This window comes from Aphelocoma coerulescens, chromosome 2 (assembly GCF_041296385.1).
Source record: "Aphelocoma coerulescens isolate FSJ_1873_10779 chromosome 2, UR_Acoe_1.0, whole genome shotgun sequence".
Classification (NCBI taxonomy): Eukaryota; Metazoa; Chordata; class Aves; order Passeriformes; family Corvidae; genus Aphelocoma; species Aphelocoma coerulescens.
In genome coordinates this window covers 55868648-55886338 of record NC_091015.1, presented here as the reverse complement: position 1 = coordinate 55886338, position 17691 = coordinate 55868648, and the positions used below count along the sequence as shown (strand labels likewise).

Sequence of the window (17691 nt, the reverse complement as noted above, 5' to 3'; positions counted from 1 at the left end):
GTAGGGAGAGCTTGAGGGGGTGGCCAGGGCTAGGGAGGGGGGAAATACAGCGTCACAATCATCTCTGATGTTTAGGTTCAGAGAAGAGAAGATGTCCTGAATTTAGGGAGAAATACCAGGGACTCAGGTACCTAAATGCCTGGTATCTAGTGCCATTTCAGATGTTGCTGAGGTTAGTCCAGCCTTCAGCTTCTGCTTCAGATGGGTGGGTGGATTGTCTGTATTTTCTGTGCCATCCCTTCCAGAACACTGCAGGTGGCTTGGATGCCTTAGCAAATCTTGAAAGCACTACCTGCCTATGTTTAAACACCTGAATTATTCCCTTCAAATCTGGTTCCTCTGACTCTGCTCGTTGTTAGCCAGGCAACTGTGCCTTTTCACCCAGCAGAAAGCCCCCTGTGCCAGTTAAAACCTCTTTAGCTCCCAAGTTTTTAAGCACTCATACTTTGGCTCATTTTCACTTAGGTTTTCTGTTATCTAGCTTCTTACTTGTGCAAAATGGTATAAAAATATTATTCTAGTTGTTTCCACCCACCTCCTGCAGATGTAGTGTGTGCATAAGGGGAGGGGATGATGTCAAATTAGGTCTATGGTTTCCACCCCAGAGGAAGTTTTCCAGGGACTTTCCCCAGTCACAGTTTCAAGCACAGTAGTGCTCTGTCCTCACCTCTTATGCTGTGCCTACAGTCAGAAATGGTTGCTCCACTGAGTGAAGTGGAGCTCCACAGGGCTGGCTATGTAATATGGTTTTCTCATTTTCATTTGCAATTGAGAGAAGTAGGGTGAGTATATTCATGCCCCTTCTTCATAAATGTCATTACTTTTCCCATGCCATGGCTTCAGCCAGGCTTTGTCACATCCATGCATATTACAGCTCTTCTACAACTGCTGGATTTTTACTGGGAGAGTGACAGTAAATATCATTGTGGAGGTACACTTTTTCTTGTACAGTCATCAAACCCCAGATTTTTCATAATTTAAGACTTATTTCTCTTCTTTTTTTTGTATATATTCTTGCAGTAATGCATCCATCCAACAGTTGCCCAGTAGTTTTGACTTTGTGTGAGAGTGTTTTGAGGCTATGGATTAGCTTTTGGGCCAGGTCACGTGAGCCACTGTAGTCTGTAGGTCTTGTTTTGTCCCTGGTTGGTTCAGATTTAATCTAAGCAGTGGAACAGAGCTACTTTGTTCTGCTCAATGATTTGGTCCATACCATGGACCCATCCATAACCTGAATTATGTTCCTAGGGTCAGCCTCTAATATTCATCTACCAGTGTAAGAGCAAGTATATGTAGAAAATGAATATGTCTGTATGTTTGTGCCTATGCAAAATAGCAAATAAAAGCTGCAGGAATGGAAAGACTGAGTGATATCTGGACAGTGGTTCTGACAGCATAAGTTGTTCACTCACAGCTGCTGTTACAGAAATGTATTTGTTCTTCCTGCTATGTCATTCTGGTTTTTTGGGAGGTGAGTGGTTTTTGTTGGTTTTTTGAGGAGAGTTTTGTTCATTGGTTGGTTTTTTTGTTTGGGTTTAGATTTTTTTTTTACAGACTTGTTTTTAGCACTTGTGTCTTGGACAAATTAGTCATCTTTTCCCTTAAAAAAAAGTTCTACTACAGTGCGACTTCCGACAAGTTTATTTTTGTGCCTTCTCAGCCCATTTATTCCATCTGTCTTCACCTCACCTCACTTCTGACGTCTTCTGTTATCTGGGCTTTCTTCCAAACATACTAACTGGCAGCTACAAAAAAAGGAAACCTTTGAAATGCAGAACTAAAGAAGTCATTCAGGCTGCAAACTGATAATTCATACACTTTATATCCTGTTCTGTATTTTTCTTTGTGTTGGACTGAATGGCCAAGCAAAACACGATTGTCAGTTTTACTATTTTATTATTTTCCTTCTTTTTTTTCTTTTTTTTTATCAACATTGCCTTTCCTTGCAAAGAAAAAGAAAAAAAAATAGAAAAAAGCAAACCCCATGACACCAGGAACAGGGACCAGATTGTGGGGATATCCTTACCTTTCTGCATACCTAGCACTTGGATAGCAAGGGGTAAAAAAAAGAGGTTAATACTAAGAGACTGTACAGCTCTGCTCTGAAATTTTTACCTCTTGGAGCCATTCCTGAAACAGTAACTTACGCAGAAGACACAAGTTCAGAGTGTCTGGCTCAGCCATCTGCTCTTTTTCACTGGAGTTTGACTTTAGCATGTTGTCTTCAAACAAGCTTGAACCTGGCTCCCACTGGAAGGGATGGCTGCCCCTCACATCAGACTCCATCCTCTTTGTAGCCATGGTATAGACCTAAGATAGATACTGGATGCCCTGGTTCCAGCAAGCTAGTTCAGAATCGGCTTTTCTGACACCTTCACCAACACTAAATACATTCTTTTAAGCATTCTTGTCCCAAAGGGAGAAGGTAGGCTTTCCATCTCCTTTTTCTTCCTGCCAAATTCAGAACCAGGGTTGTGGTGATCACCAGGCTGCTATGCATGCACAGCTGACGTAGGGTAATAGCAAAAGGAGCAGAAAAAATTACACCAGAGATGCCTGCTCCCACCTACAAAGAAGCCCTGTTCTTTCATCTTGATTAAAGATCCTGCTCAGGGTAATCTGGGACTTTATCATCTCCTGAGAGAATTTCTATAATCTGGGTTGACAGCAAAAGAAAGTGAGCATCCTCTCACAGAGCCTCAGCTACTTACCAAGCCAGCTCTATTTTCTGCCCTCTCCTAGTTCAAATCCATGGCAAATCTTGGGTTTGGTCTGTAAAGTGTTAGTGAATCATTTGTCAGGTACATCAGGATTTTCCTATCTTCTTTTGGTCCTCTGAGGCTACTCTGTACGTACAGGGCACTGTTAACAAAACAAAGCCAAAGACTCAGCTTGGAGCTGCACGACACAAAGCATCCCTAGCTGGAAGTTTTGGAATCAGTTGCCAGCAGAGGCAAGAGTGAAATGTTTAATCAAGAGGTTAGAACCTGAAGAATAGCAAGATGTTCCCTGTGTACCCTAAACCCTTTCTGATTGATGAATTCTCTCAGCCTTTTGCATGATTTGATTTCAGGTTCAAATTTTGCTGTTTTATTTCTTGGACAAAGGAGAGAAGTGCTTCATTCATAATAAGGTTTATTGACAGGGCTGGGCTCAAAGTGTGCTTCTGCTGGAATGCAGATTATTGTGATCAGCCTGTGCTCCTTTTCCTATTATCTCTCTTCACATTTGTCCTTCCTTAGCATGTCCTCTGTGGGTGTGCTTGCCAATACGAGCTTAGTTTTTTCCTTTCCATTTGGCATGTGGATCCTTTTTCTCAAGCAGCTTCTGTCCCTAACTTGCTCTTCTCCAGCCTGTCATCTCCTACTATTATCCAGCTGTACACATTGCACAGCTTAATCATAGTAATATATTGTGTGTATGTGTGTGCTTTCCCCCCTCCTCTGGGTATTTGCAAGATATCTGTGAGTTGAAGAACAGTGTGGAAGACTTGAAACTTGTTGATAGACAACACAAAAATATTTGACAGAAAGAAGACATCTTTCCTTTATTCCATTGGCAGTTTTTGATCTCCCAGAACAAAGTTTAATGCTAATTTCCTGCTAATAGAAGAAACTGTGGAGTTCTAAGACACATTAAAAGGTAAAAATTGTTAGGTCCCCATGTTAGATAACAAGTCTCTGATCACAAACAAAGAAACAGAAGTTGAGTATTGAGTAAGTGGAAGTCACTTGGTTCTTCAGACAGTTTACTGTGGAACAGTGCTGAAAAACATGCAAAAACAGCTTTAAAAACCACACCATACTCTTCACTTGCTATTTTTTGAAATTGATCATGGAATCATAAAGTGGAAAATACTGATTTGTCATTCAGTAATTTATAAAATCATTTCCATAAATCCTTTGAACCACACTGAGATATCTGATGTTGCATACAGAACTATAAAGCCAGAGGTAATAATGTCTTTCCCTTTTAGTAGTGTTATCATAATATTTTGGGACTTGAAAAAAATGTATTAATCCTCTCTCCGGGGAATCATATTTGGGATAACCTAAAGAGTTCATACTTCCATAAAGAGAATTTCCAGAAAGATTTTGAGATCCAAGTCCTTTTGTACCCATTGGAAAAAAGGGTATAAGAAGGAATTATATGTTCTATATGTATATGGAAACAATGTTCCCGATTGCCAGCTTTTTTCCTGCATTTTGAACTAGATTTCACAGGCACTTAAGTCTTGTTGTTAAAGTTCTGCTTCCTTCTGCATATCTGCATTGGAGTAAGTCTTAAGGCACTTCTGTCTTTAAAGGGTGGAGGAGGTTAGTCTCCTCTTTCCAACCTATGTGGGAAACTCCAAATGTTTTCATAGGTTAAATGAGTTGCAACTGCTGTCTTCCCTATCAAGACTCCAAGTGATGTTCTCTGAGGATGGAATATTGCAGCATGGTGCAGAGGCCACCACCCCTTTCCTGTGAAACACAAAGGGAAGGGAAGGAAAGAAATCTAAATGCGGACTTCTGCTCTTGTTTTTCTAAGTGGAAGAAAGTGCTTGGAGGATAACCAGAGACATGCTTTATGAGTGGAGAAAATACACTACATTTTTTTCCTCTGTTTCCTTTTGCACACTTAGATGCACGCAGCCTTTTGCATTTTGTAGGTCTGTTTGGCGGTTTGTATGCAGCATGTGTTGTATGTGGAAGGAGGAGGGGCCACCCCACCTGAAGACTGTGGGGGCAGGTGCCTAAATTCTGGTGTGAATCTCAGCTCTTTGCACTCATGATGAGAATCACAGCCTCAGCCTCTAAAATGAAAATTCACTAGGTGTTTTGTGATTATAGCATAAACAACCAATGTGGTTAGTCAAGACAAGCCCATACAGTTTTGAATCTTAAATCTCAGCTGCACAAAAGGAACTGTTTCTGTGAGATTAGTTGCTTTCTCTGATCCAAGTTTCCACATTAGACCATTCCCTCTGCCATAAAAACCTTTGTCTCTTGTGCTGATGAATGAGATTAATCTTCCAAAACCTTTTGCATACTATCTGCAACACTACATCGTAAAATAAATAAATAAACCTACCACATAGTTCCCTGGTTTCAAACTTTGCAGATTCAGGGTTCACTAAGAAGTCATCTCTCTTTTTCCTTTAAAAGAAGACAACCATATAGAATAATAGAGTTCTCTGTCTAGCATACAAACCCATCTGGAAAGAATTTAGTCTGCAATAATTGTGGGCATTTGATTTAGCTTTAAATCCCTATAGGTAATTCAAATGTAAATTTATTGGGGTGAGTTTATCCCCAAGCCGCCATTGGATCCAATGTTTGAGAGGTGAAATTGGCCCACTGTGCTAAAACTAGAGCCTGCATTGTTTCTGTTGCATCAGGATGTTATTACATGCTGTAATCTCTGTTGTTATAAGCAGACCCTTACTTGAAATAAAGTCAATAGAGACAATACAGACAATCACCTGTATGAAATTTATTTTTCAGACCTTTATAGACTAATAATTCTGTGATTATGGATATGTTTATATACCAATATCTAAATCACTCAGACAACACTGGTCTAATTTGTTATTCTGCTATGCTCTACTTATATGAAATAGTCCTTTTGGTCAAGTAAAATTCTTTGCATTTCACATTCTGCTTCAGAAGAAAGCCTAATGTTTCAAGAGGCATTCAGCACATAATGTAAACAATGCCATCTGTCTTTTTCTTTGGAAAATCTTCTTCGAGATAGCCCTGATATGCCTACTGTTTTCAATCACTTAAAAGGCAGTAATCCAATTATATCATCCTCTATGTAGGAACTGCCATTGCTTTCAGTCCACTTCCAATCCTGACACAAGTAAATCACTTTGATAAGATCCTCTTTTTATTTATTTTTTTTTTCTGAGGACACCAGCATAAGTAATGATGCCAGTGATAGACCAAGGACAAAATGACCATAATGGACTTTCTGTAGGAAAGGAAAACATGTGCCATTGTGATTTATCATGTTACTTGAAAAATATTTTTCCTTGGAATTTCTGCAGCAGACATATTCTCTAAGCGAAGGGCATTCACGAGTATGAATAGACAAATGGTAAATTCAGACAAAAGCTTCATCAAGCAGCATATTTAAACAACTATTGCTACTTAGATTTTTTAAACTGGAACAGAAGGTCAAAGCCATTTGGAAATGTGCCTGGGTCATTTTCATCTTTGGTATAATGCCACCTACTTACATGGAAATGCTCTGGGAATGTGTAAGGTTGGATCTTCCTTACAAACTACTAAGGCTTATCATGCAGATATGCCTTCCTTCTATTTAAAAATGGGTTGGGTGACTTCAGTGCTTTGTGTTACCAGCAAGGCAGGGGCCTGTCAGGCACGTCTAACCTCCCAGAATAGACGTGGCATGAGATCGGTAGTGTCTGTAGACTTCCTGCTACGAACTGCCCTCGACTCCAATGCTGAGAGAGTGTGGTCAGAGCTGAGCTGTCTCTGGACACACTTGTCTTTGCCCCTGCTTCCAGAAAAAGGGGAGAGGAAATGAGGTGGTCATGTGTGATGCAAAAGCTCGTTTCAAAGGAGCTGGACCACAGGTGTCTCTTTGAACCCAGACTCATCACTCAGCAAAAATAACTGCAGAGTTTGCATTCTCAAATTTATGAAGAGTGCTGGTCTTACATTCACTGCTTGAGACCACATCCAGGAAACACAGTAGGAAGTTGACTCTACTTTGCTGGAGAAGCTGGTGAGAGATGATCAGCAGTATTAAAAAAACGCAGGCCAAATCTGGCATTTCCAATGTCATGCTATGAGGTAAGTCTTTTGTTAAGAAATTTTCAAGAATCTGTGTGAGAAAGCTGTGGTCTGGACAAGAAAAAGGCATTGTATTTACCTAAATGAATTAGGATTGTGTTTAGGATGGTATTGATACACTAGGTTGTTTCCGTTTTACAGAGAAAGTGTGGAGAGCCTTATCCAAAAGCATTCCTATGCCCGATCCCCCATTCGGACCTACGGAGGAGAAGATGATCTTGGCGATGACAGCCAGGCAACACAAAGCAGAGGTAGGAAAACATGCTCATGATGTAAACTGCTTCAGAAGAAAGCCTAATGGGATGTAAACTGTTGTGACCCAGTTATGCTTGAGAAAAGCAGGACCACAGGCAGTACTGTGGTACTCAAAAGTATTTCTCTGGTGTGTCTCTCTGCCATGGAGACATATAATGAAGAAGAATGCTTGTTACCTTTTGGCTCTTTGGGATATCCGATACGCCCATGGCACTGGTGTGGGTGGTTCAATTCAGGAGGCAGTTCTAGAGACAACCTTATAGTCTTTGCCATCAGAAGAGAATTAGTTCTGCTTCCTCTTCAAAATGTCTGCAAACCAGACAACTTCATTACTGTGATGCTGAGAACAAGTTAACATTCCCCATCTCTTGGCAGGATTTTCTAGCTGGGCTCCACACCATTTGTGTGGAGTAAGTACCATGTAGATGTGCCACTTTCTGCCACTCCAGCCTTCTGTGAACAGAGAACTTAGTTCATCTTATTTCATCTTCAACTTAGTTCATCTTCAACCAGCCTGTGGTTAACCCACTTTGCCTCCTCAGGAAGAAAACTTGGCAGCTCCCTGAAAAATTGATGTTTAATTGTTATCTGTTAGTCTCTGAGAGATGCTGTTCCTGCTGAAGAAATTAGCCCCAAATGCTTTATCAGTTTGTCTGCATTAGTAGAAGCAAGAGTAGTAGCAAGAGAGACTTGTTCTTTGTGGGGATACTTACTGGAGAAATTGCATCTGTCATAATTTGCCACTGGAAATAGATCTCAGACCCTTCCTGTAGGATTGCTGACTAGCACAAACTTGTGTTGCATTATACTTTGCATGTTGACTTTGTGACCTGCCTGATATGCCACAGCCACTTGAGGTAAAGCAGGTCTATCTGTCTTCCGACTGGCAGTGCCCTTGTCTTGTCCTCTAACTTCATACAGTGCTGCTAAGAGATAAGAGCATTATTTCTGGTCATAGCTCTTTGGACTTGTGCAGGGAAAACACACTTATTTTTAACCATGAGTTGCTCTTCAGCAAAATGTGATTAGGTGGCCTTGTTTTTACAGGTCTATTCTAAGAGCAGGTCCTTAGGTTATGGAGTTTTAAAGCAACTTTTCACCTGGTGTGATGCCATCCTTTCACGTACTTCTGGGGGATTACCTTGCTTCTTGTCAACTTAGATCCTAGGCCAGCTATTGTTGAAGACAGTATTAAATTTTCCATTGCTGGAAGTGCTCAGAGAAAAGCACCTTCTCTTCAAGAATTAAATTTCTCCCTAGCATGATGTCCTCCCTTGGGCGTGACAGAATTAACCAGGTGAACCTCAGTATGAGAGCAGGCCATTAAATCTCTTCAGGAGAGAATCCTTAGAAAGGTGTCGTAGAGGGAAATAATACTTTATGACAACGAATTTTATGTGTAATAAAAAGGTACAGTTCTGCATTTGCTCACAATATGGCAAATGAGTAAGTGAGGAAGATTGTGAATCATGGCAGAGAACTTTTGTCTAATCTGGGAGCCATATGCTACATGGGACGTGAGCGCTCTGGGCAACCAGAGACATGCACAGAGGGTAAATCATAATGCTCTTGCATATGAGTAACTGGTAATACCTTTGCTCTCTCTCTAGGTCTAGTGTCCTTAAATAAGGAAAAGTCCTCCAAGACACAAGGAGAGAAATAATGTTCTTATTGAAATTCCATAGATATTTTTATTTCTTCTGATTTATTTTAAAACCACCTTGTATGCAAAACTGATGGATGTTCCCCCATACAAATAAGAGTTGAGAACCACATATATATACATTGCTGGGTGGTGTGTGTTTTAAGATCCTTGAGACCTTGATTGCCTCAGAATTACTAATCTCCTTGGTGCTGGCACAAGTGGTATGTGACTTTTTGGAGTACTAAGCTGCAATTAGAGACCATTGCAGTTGGAGCAGGAAAGGATGCTTGAGAAGGTTCCTCATGAAAATCATGGAATAGTTAGTGTTGGAAGGGACCTTTGAAGGTCATATAGTGCAAACCCCCTTCAATGAGCAGGGACATCTTCAACTAGATCAGGTTGCTTAGAGCCCCTCCCAGCCTGGCCTTGCATGTTTCCTGGGATTGGACATCCAGCCCCTCTCTGGCAACCTGTGCCAGTGTTTCACCACCCTCATGGTAAAAACTTTCTTCCTTATATCTAGTCTAAATCTATCCACATTCAGTTTAATGCCATTACTCCTTGACCTGTCACAACAGGTCATGCTAAAAATTTGTTCTTAGCTTTCTCACATGCCCCCTTTAAGCACTGGCAGGCTGCAATTAGGTCTCCCCAAAGCCTTCTCTTCTCGAGACTGAACAGCCCCAATTCTCTAAGCCGTTCCTTATAGAAGTGTTCCAGTCCCACAATCATTTCACAGTCATTCATGAGAAAGGATCACATACCTTATTCTGCATAAAACAAAGGAATAAATAGCAGTGATAGACTTTCTAACTACTTCAGCACCCTCCCAGAGCATTCTCTGCTCAGCCAATTTCAGCCATCTAAAGATGGAAGCAGCTAACCTACAGTACTGTATTTATCCCAGGATGTTTATTTCCAAAGGAATTAACAAATAGGAAATATATAAGTTCAGTGAAGACTCTTTAATGCATAATTTCTCTGTGTGCCTGCGTCCACACACAGGATTCATAGTAGCCACCTGGAACAGAGCCAAATGCAAACCTGGGCGGATCCAGATTTGCATCCTTCTTTCCCTGTAGTACAGTAATGTTCAGATACCCTCTGATTTGTCTAGGGTTTTGCTGTGGTCTGTGAATATTGTGCCATCCTTACAGTTTGGCTCTGGATCCTAATTTCCCAGCAGTTAGGATTTGGTTCAGTGGTAGGACCAGTATTTGGTTCAAGTTTCCTCTGCTAAATTGGCACAATTCCTTTTCCTGTTACTGGGCTGTTTCACCTGTTTCAGTAAGCAGAGGAAAAAATTAATCATGATTTGAGAGTATATCCTATAAGTGATTTATGATTTTTAAAAAATAACAATTGTCAGTTTTATTTCTGTTATTTTTTGCTTATAGTTTTGGTTTAAGTATATGGCTATGATTGGTTACTATACTTAATTACAGTAAGTTTACTTTGACAGATAGAAGTCTTCATATGTCTTCATTCTACAGTTTGGATGAACATCCCTTCTTGAATCAGATCTAGGAAACTAATACCTGTTACAAAATTTGTTGTCTCAGAATGTTTTGCAATACTGAATTGAACTTATCTTTCATCAAACACTCTTGTCAACAAATTTATTTTCTAAAGTAAGAAAGTTGGTCAAGTAAGAAAATACATAAGACCCAAGAGTTAAGTTATTGTTTGAAGAGGAATACAAAGACTTTATTTACAGCATTTTATTGTATTTCCCATTTCTAGAAATTAGACATATAATGATGACCAGATGCATAGAGGAACTACAGAGATGAAGGGCAAAAGAGTCATCAGATTTGAAAATGACCATGTGTAATTATCCAAACAAATTATTATTTCCCCAAAATTTTACTGTCAACATGAAATAAGTAATTAGTTCTCATTTTAAGAAACCAATTTTCTTTTTTTTTTAATGTTTCTTCAATCTTCGGAAAAAAAGTATTTTAAAGAGTTGAAAGATTTGTGGAAATAATTTTTGGAACTTTTCAGATTAAACAAAATGACAAACAGAACACTTCCATTTGATCAAAAGTAGATAATTACCTTCAGAGCAAGTTCTGCATCTCTTACTATGAATTAGCACTAGTGTTGTTTATTAGAATATTGTACACAGTTGGAAAAACAACAAATACTTTGACATTTATGTTTTTATAATTTTTTGTTCCATATTATAGAAAGAATCAGGTTGACTGGAAAGATATAGTGTTGACAAGTTTTATTGGGATAAAACAAAAAAGGAAAACTTGTAGTGCAAATTACATTCTCCTGCATTTTTTGCCATACTGAAATTTTAGGAAAAAAAACAAAACAAAACAGTTCTACTACGCATCTGATGTAAAAATCTACAAGCATATCTTCTAAACAGGGATGTAATTCAGTGAGCTTCTATGTCAGAGTAGATATTTCAGTATTTAGTGGCACCATTACAAGATGCTTCAGTGTTTAATACCTAAAATATTCGATGTGCAAAGCTGATTTTACTGTTGAACCACTGCAAACAGCTTCTGAAAATGGAAATTTGTCTAAGATTTAGCGATAAAGGACAGCAACCAGCAAATAACATTTTAAAGACGGAAGTATTTGGGAAGTATTTCCAGTGACAACCGGTCATTGAAACCAGGCTTGCTGGAAGACTCATTTTCTCCTTTTTTTGCTACTTTCCCAGCTTTTGTGTGTTGCAGTGCCAATGTTAGGTCTTCTTTCTCTTTGCTTGCAGGGTCAGCCTTTACAACATCTGATAACCTGTCTCTCAGTTCCTGGGTTTCCTCTTCAACCAGTTTCCCGGGATTTCAGCATCCACAGTCTTTGAGTGCCCTGGGTACCAGCACTGCATCCATAGCTACACCCATTCCTCATCCGATCCAAGGATCTCTGCCTCCGTACAGCCGCCTGGGGATGCCTCTTACACCCTCTGCTATAGCCAGCTCCATGCAAGGCAGTGGCCCCACTTTCCCATCTTTCCACATGCCAAGGTACCACCATTATTTTCAGCAGGGTCCTTATGCAGCTATCCAAGGACTGCGTCACTCCTCCGCAGTGATGACACCGTTTGTATGAGTGATGTAAGAGAAGTGGAACACAAGATTTTAAATGTGCAAATTTGCTATGAAAAATACAAGGGACCTTCCTGAAAGGCCGGTGGCAGGAGTGCTGAACTCGTAACAAACCAGCTAAGAAAATGCATTGTGGATATAGATTCCTCTTCTGAGGGATCACAAGAAGAGAGCATGCAGCTTGGAGCTGCTAACAGATGTATGTGTAACACAGCCAAAATGGATCCCAAAGTCCCCAGGATCTTTGGTCACGTGCAGCTTGTTCCAAAGGTGCATTATATCTAGCAGAAAGAGATTATCTTTAAGCAGCAGTGTACAAACTACTTGTCTATAGGTCTTTTTTCATATGCTAGATGAATTCTGAAAAAGGCAATACTATTACTCATCTTCATCTCTTCTTGTGACTGATGAGCATCTAAACAGAAAAATGTATTGCTATAACTTTGAGCATGTTTTAGGCTATCTCAGCATACATTTGCTGAAAATGGGACAAAGTGGAGAAGACCACTGTCCTTTTTAAGACTGGCTTATATTCACCAAAACCAGTATTCCTTAGTTGCTACTATAATCACAAAGAGAACATTATTAACAATTCTTTCTTTGTTTGTTTGTTTCTTTCACAAAACATTTATCGGTTCCAAAAAAAGAACTGTGTTACAGGACTGTAGTAGTAATAATGTATTCTGTCCTTCAGTCTAAAAGGAAGTTTGTCCTATATCTGAGGAGGAGCAATTTAACTGTTGGTTAAGGTATAATGAAGAAAAATTCTGATTTGGAAAAATCTTTTACTTAAACTTAGAAACCCAAGATTTCAAATTTTAAAACAGCACTTGTTTGCTGCTGTGCTTGCCACTGAAGACCTGTTTCTAGCTGCACATGTGTGCCAAGTTAACCCAATTTCAGGCTAGATCAGTCTATAGACTCTCTGGATCAAACTATAATTAATGGACTGGTATGAGTGGCATTGGAGTATCTTTCTGCTTGTTCGGATTTTCTTGGGTTTGGTCATGGCTTTTATTATACAAGCTCCTTGGCCAGGAAAATGATGGTTGTACTACCAGTTTTTCCATGTCCCTCAAGAATGGTGGAGTTTCCTTAGGAAAATATCAATACAGAACTTCACACAAATTTTTATTTTTAAATTCATGTCTGACTTCTCTTCAGTTAGTATTTGGGGTTCTCATTCAAAGTACTGTCCTCTTTTTCTTGTATGTTGTGTCTGATACAATGGAGGAGCTATAGAGGCATAAGAAAATAATGACATGTCTGCAGAGAGCTAGCATGAATCCTTTGCACTGCTGGAAACAGTACCAGTGTGATGTTGGTTTTCCGTGTGGCAGGAGCTGGGATTCCACTGTAAATAACAGGTCGACACAGAGTTTCTGTGTCAAGTTGCATCCAAGCTATGGATGATAACACACATACTGGCCAAAAAGAACTAGCACATATAATCTCATATATTACAGATCTCTGTAGAGCTGGAACACAAAACAGAGTTATTTCCCTCTATTCTCCTCTACTTTTGACCATTCTGTGTTGGTGTCATATGGTAAAAAGCAGAGTGCGGTACACTGAGTCACCTACTCCCTCCCATCTCTGCAGAGTGCAAGGCAAGGCACATGCGTCCCACAGAAAAGGACCATCACTATGTATTTTCTGGTAGCTGAATTTGAAATCTTCTCAAGTTGGCCATTTCAATCACCTTTTCAATGAAGTTATCTGCAGTATCACCCCAATTTCCCATTAATCACTGCTGATGAAAGATGACCTGGGCCAATTTGCAACTCCTGTGTTCTATATGTAAATAAAAAGGAACATTTATTTACAGTTTCTGGGTTCAGACCTGCTACAATGAGTTCTATAAATTAATATAACAGGCCAAGCGTTGTGGTATTTAAATGGCTCAGAATCAGACACTGAATTTGTCTTGGTATACCCAAATATTAGATTTTGCTGTAGGCTCTCAGATTCACAGGAAAAGTGCATGTTGCAAGGTTGTGTCTACTTATAACTGGTTTTGATATAAACCCCCTATTTTTCAGGAAATTAGGTGATACTGACCCTAAAGGAATGTAATTCTTCAAGTACATATGACTCTATGGGAACAAAAATTACAGAAGAGGTTTGGAAGAAAGTTTTCTCTTCCGTTGCTTGACTTCTGTTAGAGTTGTATGAAAACCCTAGGATGACATGCACTAAAGCCTGTGGGGAGATTCAGTTTCTTTTATCTGGTTCCTTCTGCAGCTTTATTAACTTATCTGGAGTTGCAGAGGATATGGTTAGGTTCAGAATTCAAGCCAGTAGCTTTACTGCCGATACTTCCATCAGGAAAGGGTCAAGTGAGTAGGCAACTTTTACATGACTCCAGAAACAAGTTTGAAACAGGAGGGCTGATTTAGGCATGGTCATCATGTGACATAAAGGCTACTCATACATGACCTTCCTTCATGAAGCTAATTCAGAGAAATAAACTCTACAATCTTTTCAGCCCTGTCCCAGTCCCTGCTCTGAGAATACCAATATTTGGCATGGAGAAATGCCCCGATACTGTTTCAGAGAAAATTCTCCAGGCCGCTTCTGGAGAATGAAAGTGGATTTTGACAACTTCATTTACAAAAATATTAAATGAAATAAAAGTGCTTTCCACTACAAATGAAGTGGGATTCATATCTGAAAAAACATGGCAGTAGGCTGTCTCGATATAAAAACATGATAGAGCCAACTCCTCATCCAAATTCTCTCTGATGAATTTTGTATTATATATGATGCAGAACTATCTGCAGAAAAATCCACAGCTTGATTTTTCCAGTCGGACCAAGTCTCTCAGTGTGCTCATCCCTCCTTGTGTTGCTCTCTGATGGTTTCATTCCTTTGCAGCAGAAATCGATTGGGTTCCCCACTAATGCAGAATCACAGGCAGGTCCCAAGCAAGGGAATGAAGGCAGCTTGTCACAGCCTTCCCCAGGAATGAGATGAATAGGTAGGCCCGTTCCTCATTTCCTCTTCTTTGCTCTCACAGACCTACCTACAAAACCAGTTGCATAGATTTGAGGTTTAAGGGATTAAATTCACAGAGGTCACAGGACGTCCAGTGAAGAGGTCTTGCCACCTTGCAGTGTTTCTGCTCCTTGTCCCTCTCGCCTTCCTGTGGGCCTGGGGAAGCATGGGAGTGATTCCAGGAATAAAATTCTGGCCCAACTGAAGTCAAATGGAAATTTATTGACTGTAACGGGGGCAGGATTTCATTCCACATTGTCATCTAAAAATGAAGTCTCACAGTAAGAACGGTGACTTCAATGACAGCAACAATATAGGAACACAGAAAAGATTAAAGCCCAAGTACAAATCAGCTTTTGCACTGAACTCACAACTGGCAGAAAATGAATGCAAATTTGTAATTAACTGGTTAAAGAGTGAAATCACTTTTGCTAAAAAAAAAGAAAAGAAAAAAAAAATTATCTCTATCACTTTGACATTAACCCAGTAATTTATTTAAGGACTTGCTGTACTGCTGTCGAAATTGTATCACTTTCAGGACAGAACATCTGTTGTTGGTCGATGGCCTAGGAATGCCAAATATAATCTAGAATTTATACTCCAAATACAATTCACATTTTATATCCCATGAGAAGTGCTCTTCACCTTTATGAGCTTTTTTTCTTGGCTCATAAAAATGGAGCTGGTTTATGTTTGATTTTGTTTGGGTTTTTTTTTTTTTTTTTTGGAGGGGGGATGTTTGTCTCTTTTTAAGAAGAATGGAGAGAACATGCCTGAATATGCTTTTCAAAGAGAATGATAAAATTTTCCTCGGAAGTGTTACAAGTATTTTTGTGGTTTTTTTGAATTACTGTTTTATCTATAGATCGTCAACACCCTCCAGTCTTTAATCCAACAAAAGCATCTCATATATTAACAAAACCAGTTTGGATGTATTTGTCTGAATTTTTTTCCTTCTACTTTTGGAGCCCTGAGAATCTAAACATAAAACCCCCCATTTTTAATTTAGCTCCTTGGTTTGCAGCATTGCTTTATATGGCCTGAGGCACTGTCAAAGACACCAAATCAATGCCACTGGGTTTCAGTCATACTCTTCTGGGTATAAACTGAAAAACAAGCATAGTCTAAGTAGATAGAGTTCCTAATGGAAATCCTTCTTCATGAGTTCAAGGATGGTAAGTTGTATGGTAGCTAACAGGCTTGGCACTACAACCTTCAGAATGCAATTGCAGAATTTCTCACAGCCTATTTTATCCACGAAGGCGGGGACACTGCATGAACATGTACACATGTAGGAAGAACTTGCCATTTCCAACATCCAGCAAACACTAACTGGCACTTGAAAATGAACCTTTTTCAACTGAAAAGCATTTGGGCTGGCAACTTGATTATACAGTACATCCTCTTTATGCGTGTGTACTGTGCAGAAACAGAAATATCAATGGAAATTACTGCAAAAACTTGAGATGATTTCCAAAAGTGTAAGTTAATACAAATTGTGGGAATTTACTCTTAGATAAGGGTAAAAGCAACAGTGAGATCAGTGTAACAGTTTTGGCTTCTTGTCCTGAGGAAGTTGTGGCCACAGTGCGTATACTCATCATCTCCAGGGGGATGACATTCACTTACTGCAAGATTAATTTTGGTTTTAGTGAGACTTTATTCTCACTATTCTTTGCAGAGCACTTTCTGCTGCAGGAGATGTGGTTTCTTTACTAAACACCTACTTGCTGGCCAGAGGATTTATGTATTACTCTGTAATCAAATATCCTTGCATATAATCTCTAGATTATCAGATGACAACTTCTTTTTCTTTATTTTATCTTTTTTAAGAGAAAACTAGCAGTGAATTAAATAAGCTCTGAAGTAACTTTTTATGATAGTTTAAGGACAAAAAATACAGTTTGCTGTATTTTACCTTTAGCACATTTAAACAATCTTTTTTTTTCAATTGTACCTTCAGAAACATGAGGAAAGGTTTGGTTTAAAAGTAAGGAAGGTAAAAAACTGGATGTAACCTCTTTAACAGAATGTACCACAGTTCTTCTGTTTGCTGTGTTGACTTTGTTGTTTATAATGCATTGCGTGAGCACATTCACCATGTACTGAAGTGTGTGTTTGTGTGTATGGGGTGGGGGTAGAGGGAAATCTTTTTATGGAAAAAAAAGTTGTGAACATAAACTATGAAGCAACATCTAATGAAAAGTTTCTTTTTAAGTGCAATATATTTATTTCTGCTAGAAATATAATATCAACATTATGTAATATTTGAAGCATTAAATGTTATTTGTAAACAGCTTAAAATTATATATATATATCACAAAAACTGTACAGAAGTGCAAATGTGTGGATATGCAGTTTCTTTCATTAAAATATTGGGTGTTTTGATATATCATTCTTATTTAGCCAAATCTTTCTGCTTCTGGTTTTTTTTTCCTCTAATCAAGTTGCTGAGGGCAGTGGAACCAGTCACAGATGTTTCCCAGAGTATACAAAATTCATTAGGGCTGCTTATCTACAAAAGGTGGTCCAAGTCTTGGATTCATATGGAGTGATAATTGTACTGTAGTTAAATACAATTGTAGTTTGCATGGAGTTACACAAATTGTTGGGTTTTTTTTTTTCAAAATGCTTTGCAATCACATTCATAAAAATTACTGGGTTTGCCAGCAAAACCCAAATAAATGGCTGAAATATGGGGTTCTCAGGGTCCCCAAGATAGTAAATACAGACCTAGGAAACACAGTGTAAGAAGAGAATGTAATTAGGGCTGTTAAGTCAGGAGAAGTGAAGAATGTAAAGAAGTGAGGAATAAATTCCTCTCCATAACTGCTGCAGGCTTTTTATTTAATAGGATTTTATTTCAATTGTAATAGCATAGATTAAAGCAAGAGAGACTTACCTAAGACTCTATCTA

General features: G+C 39.0%; 1 protein-coding gene across 2 annotated transcripts in view; it reads left to right on the top strand.

Annotated features, from left to right (window-relative positions):
• The window catches only part of TBX20 (T-box transcription factor 20), a 40308-nt gene extending 22997 nt beyond the window's left edge, over nucleotides 1–17311 (top strand). The window contains exons 7-8 of one of the 2 annotated variants that reach the window (XM_069007602.1): nucleotides 6948–7057; nucleotides 11441–17311. In XM_069007602.1, the coding sequence (XP_068863703.1) occupies nucleotides 6948–7057; nucleotides 11441–11781 (451 nt within the window). In that variant the 3' untranslated portion in view covers nucleotides 11782–17311. Of the gene's footprint in view, nucleotides 1–4366; nucleotides 5185–6947; nucleotides 7058–11440 lie in introns of those variants that run through there. The other variant, XM_069007603.1, reaches the window with a different exon arrangement.
• Nucleotides 17312–17691: the final 380 nt, after the last annotated feature.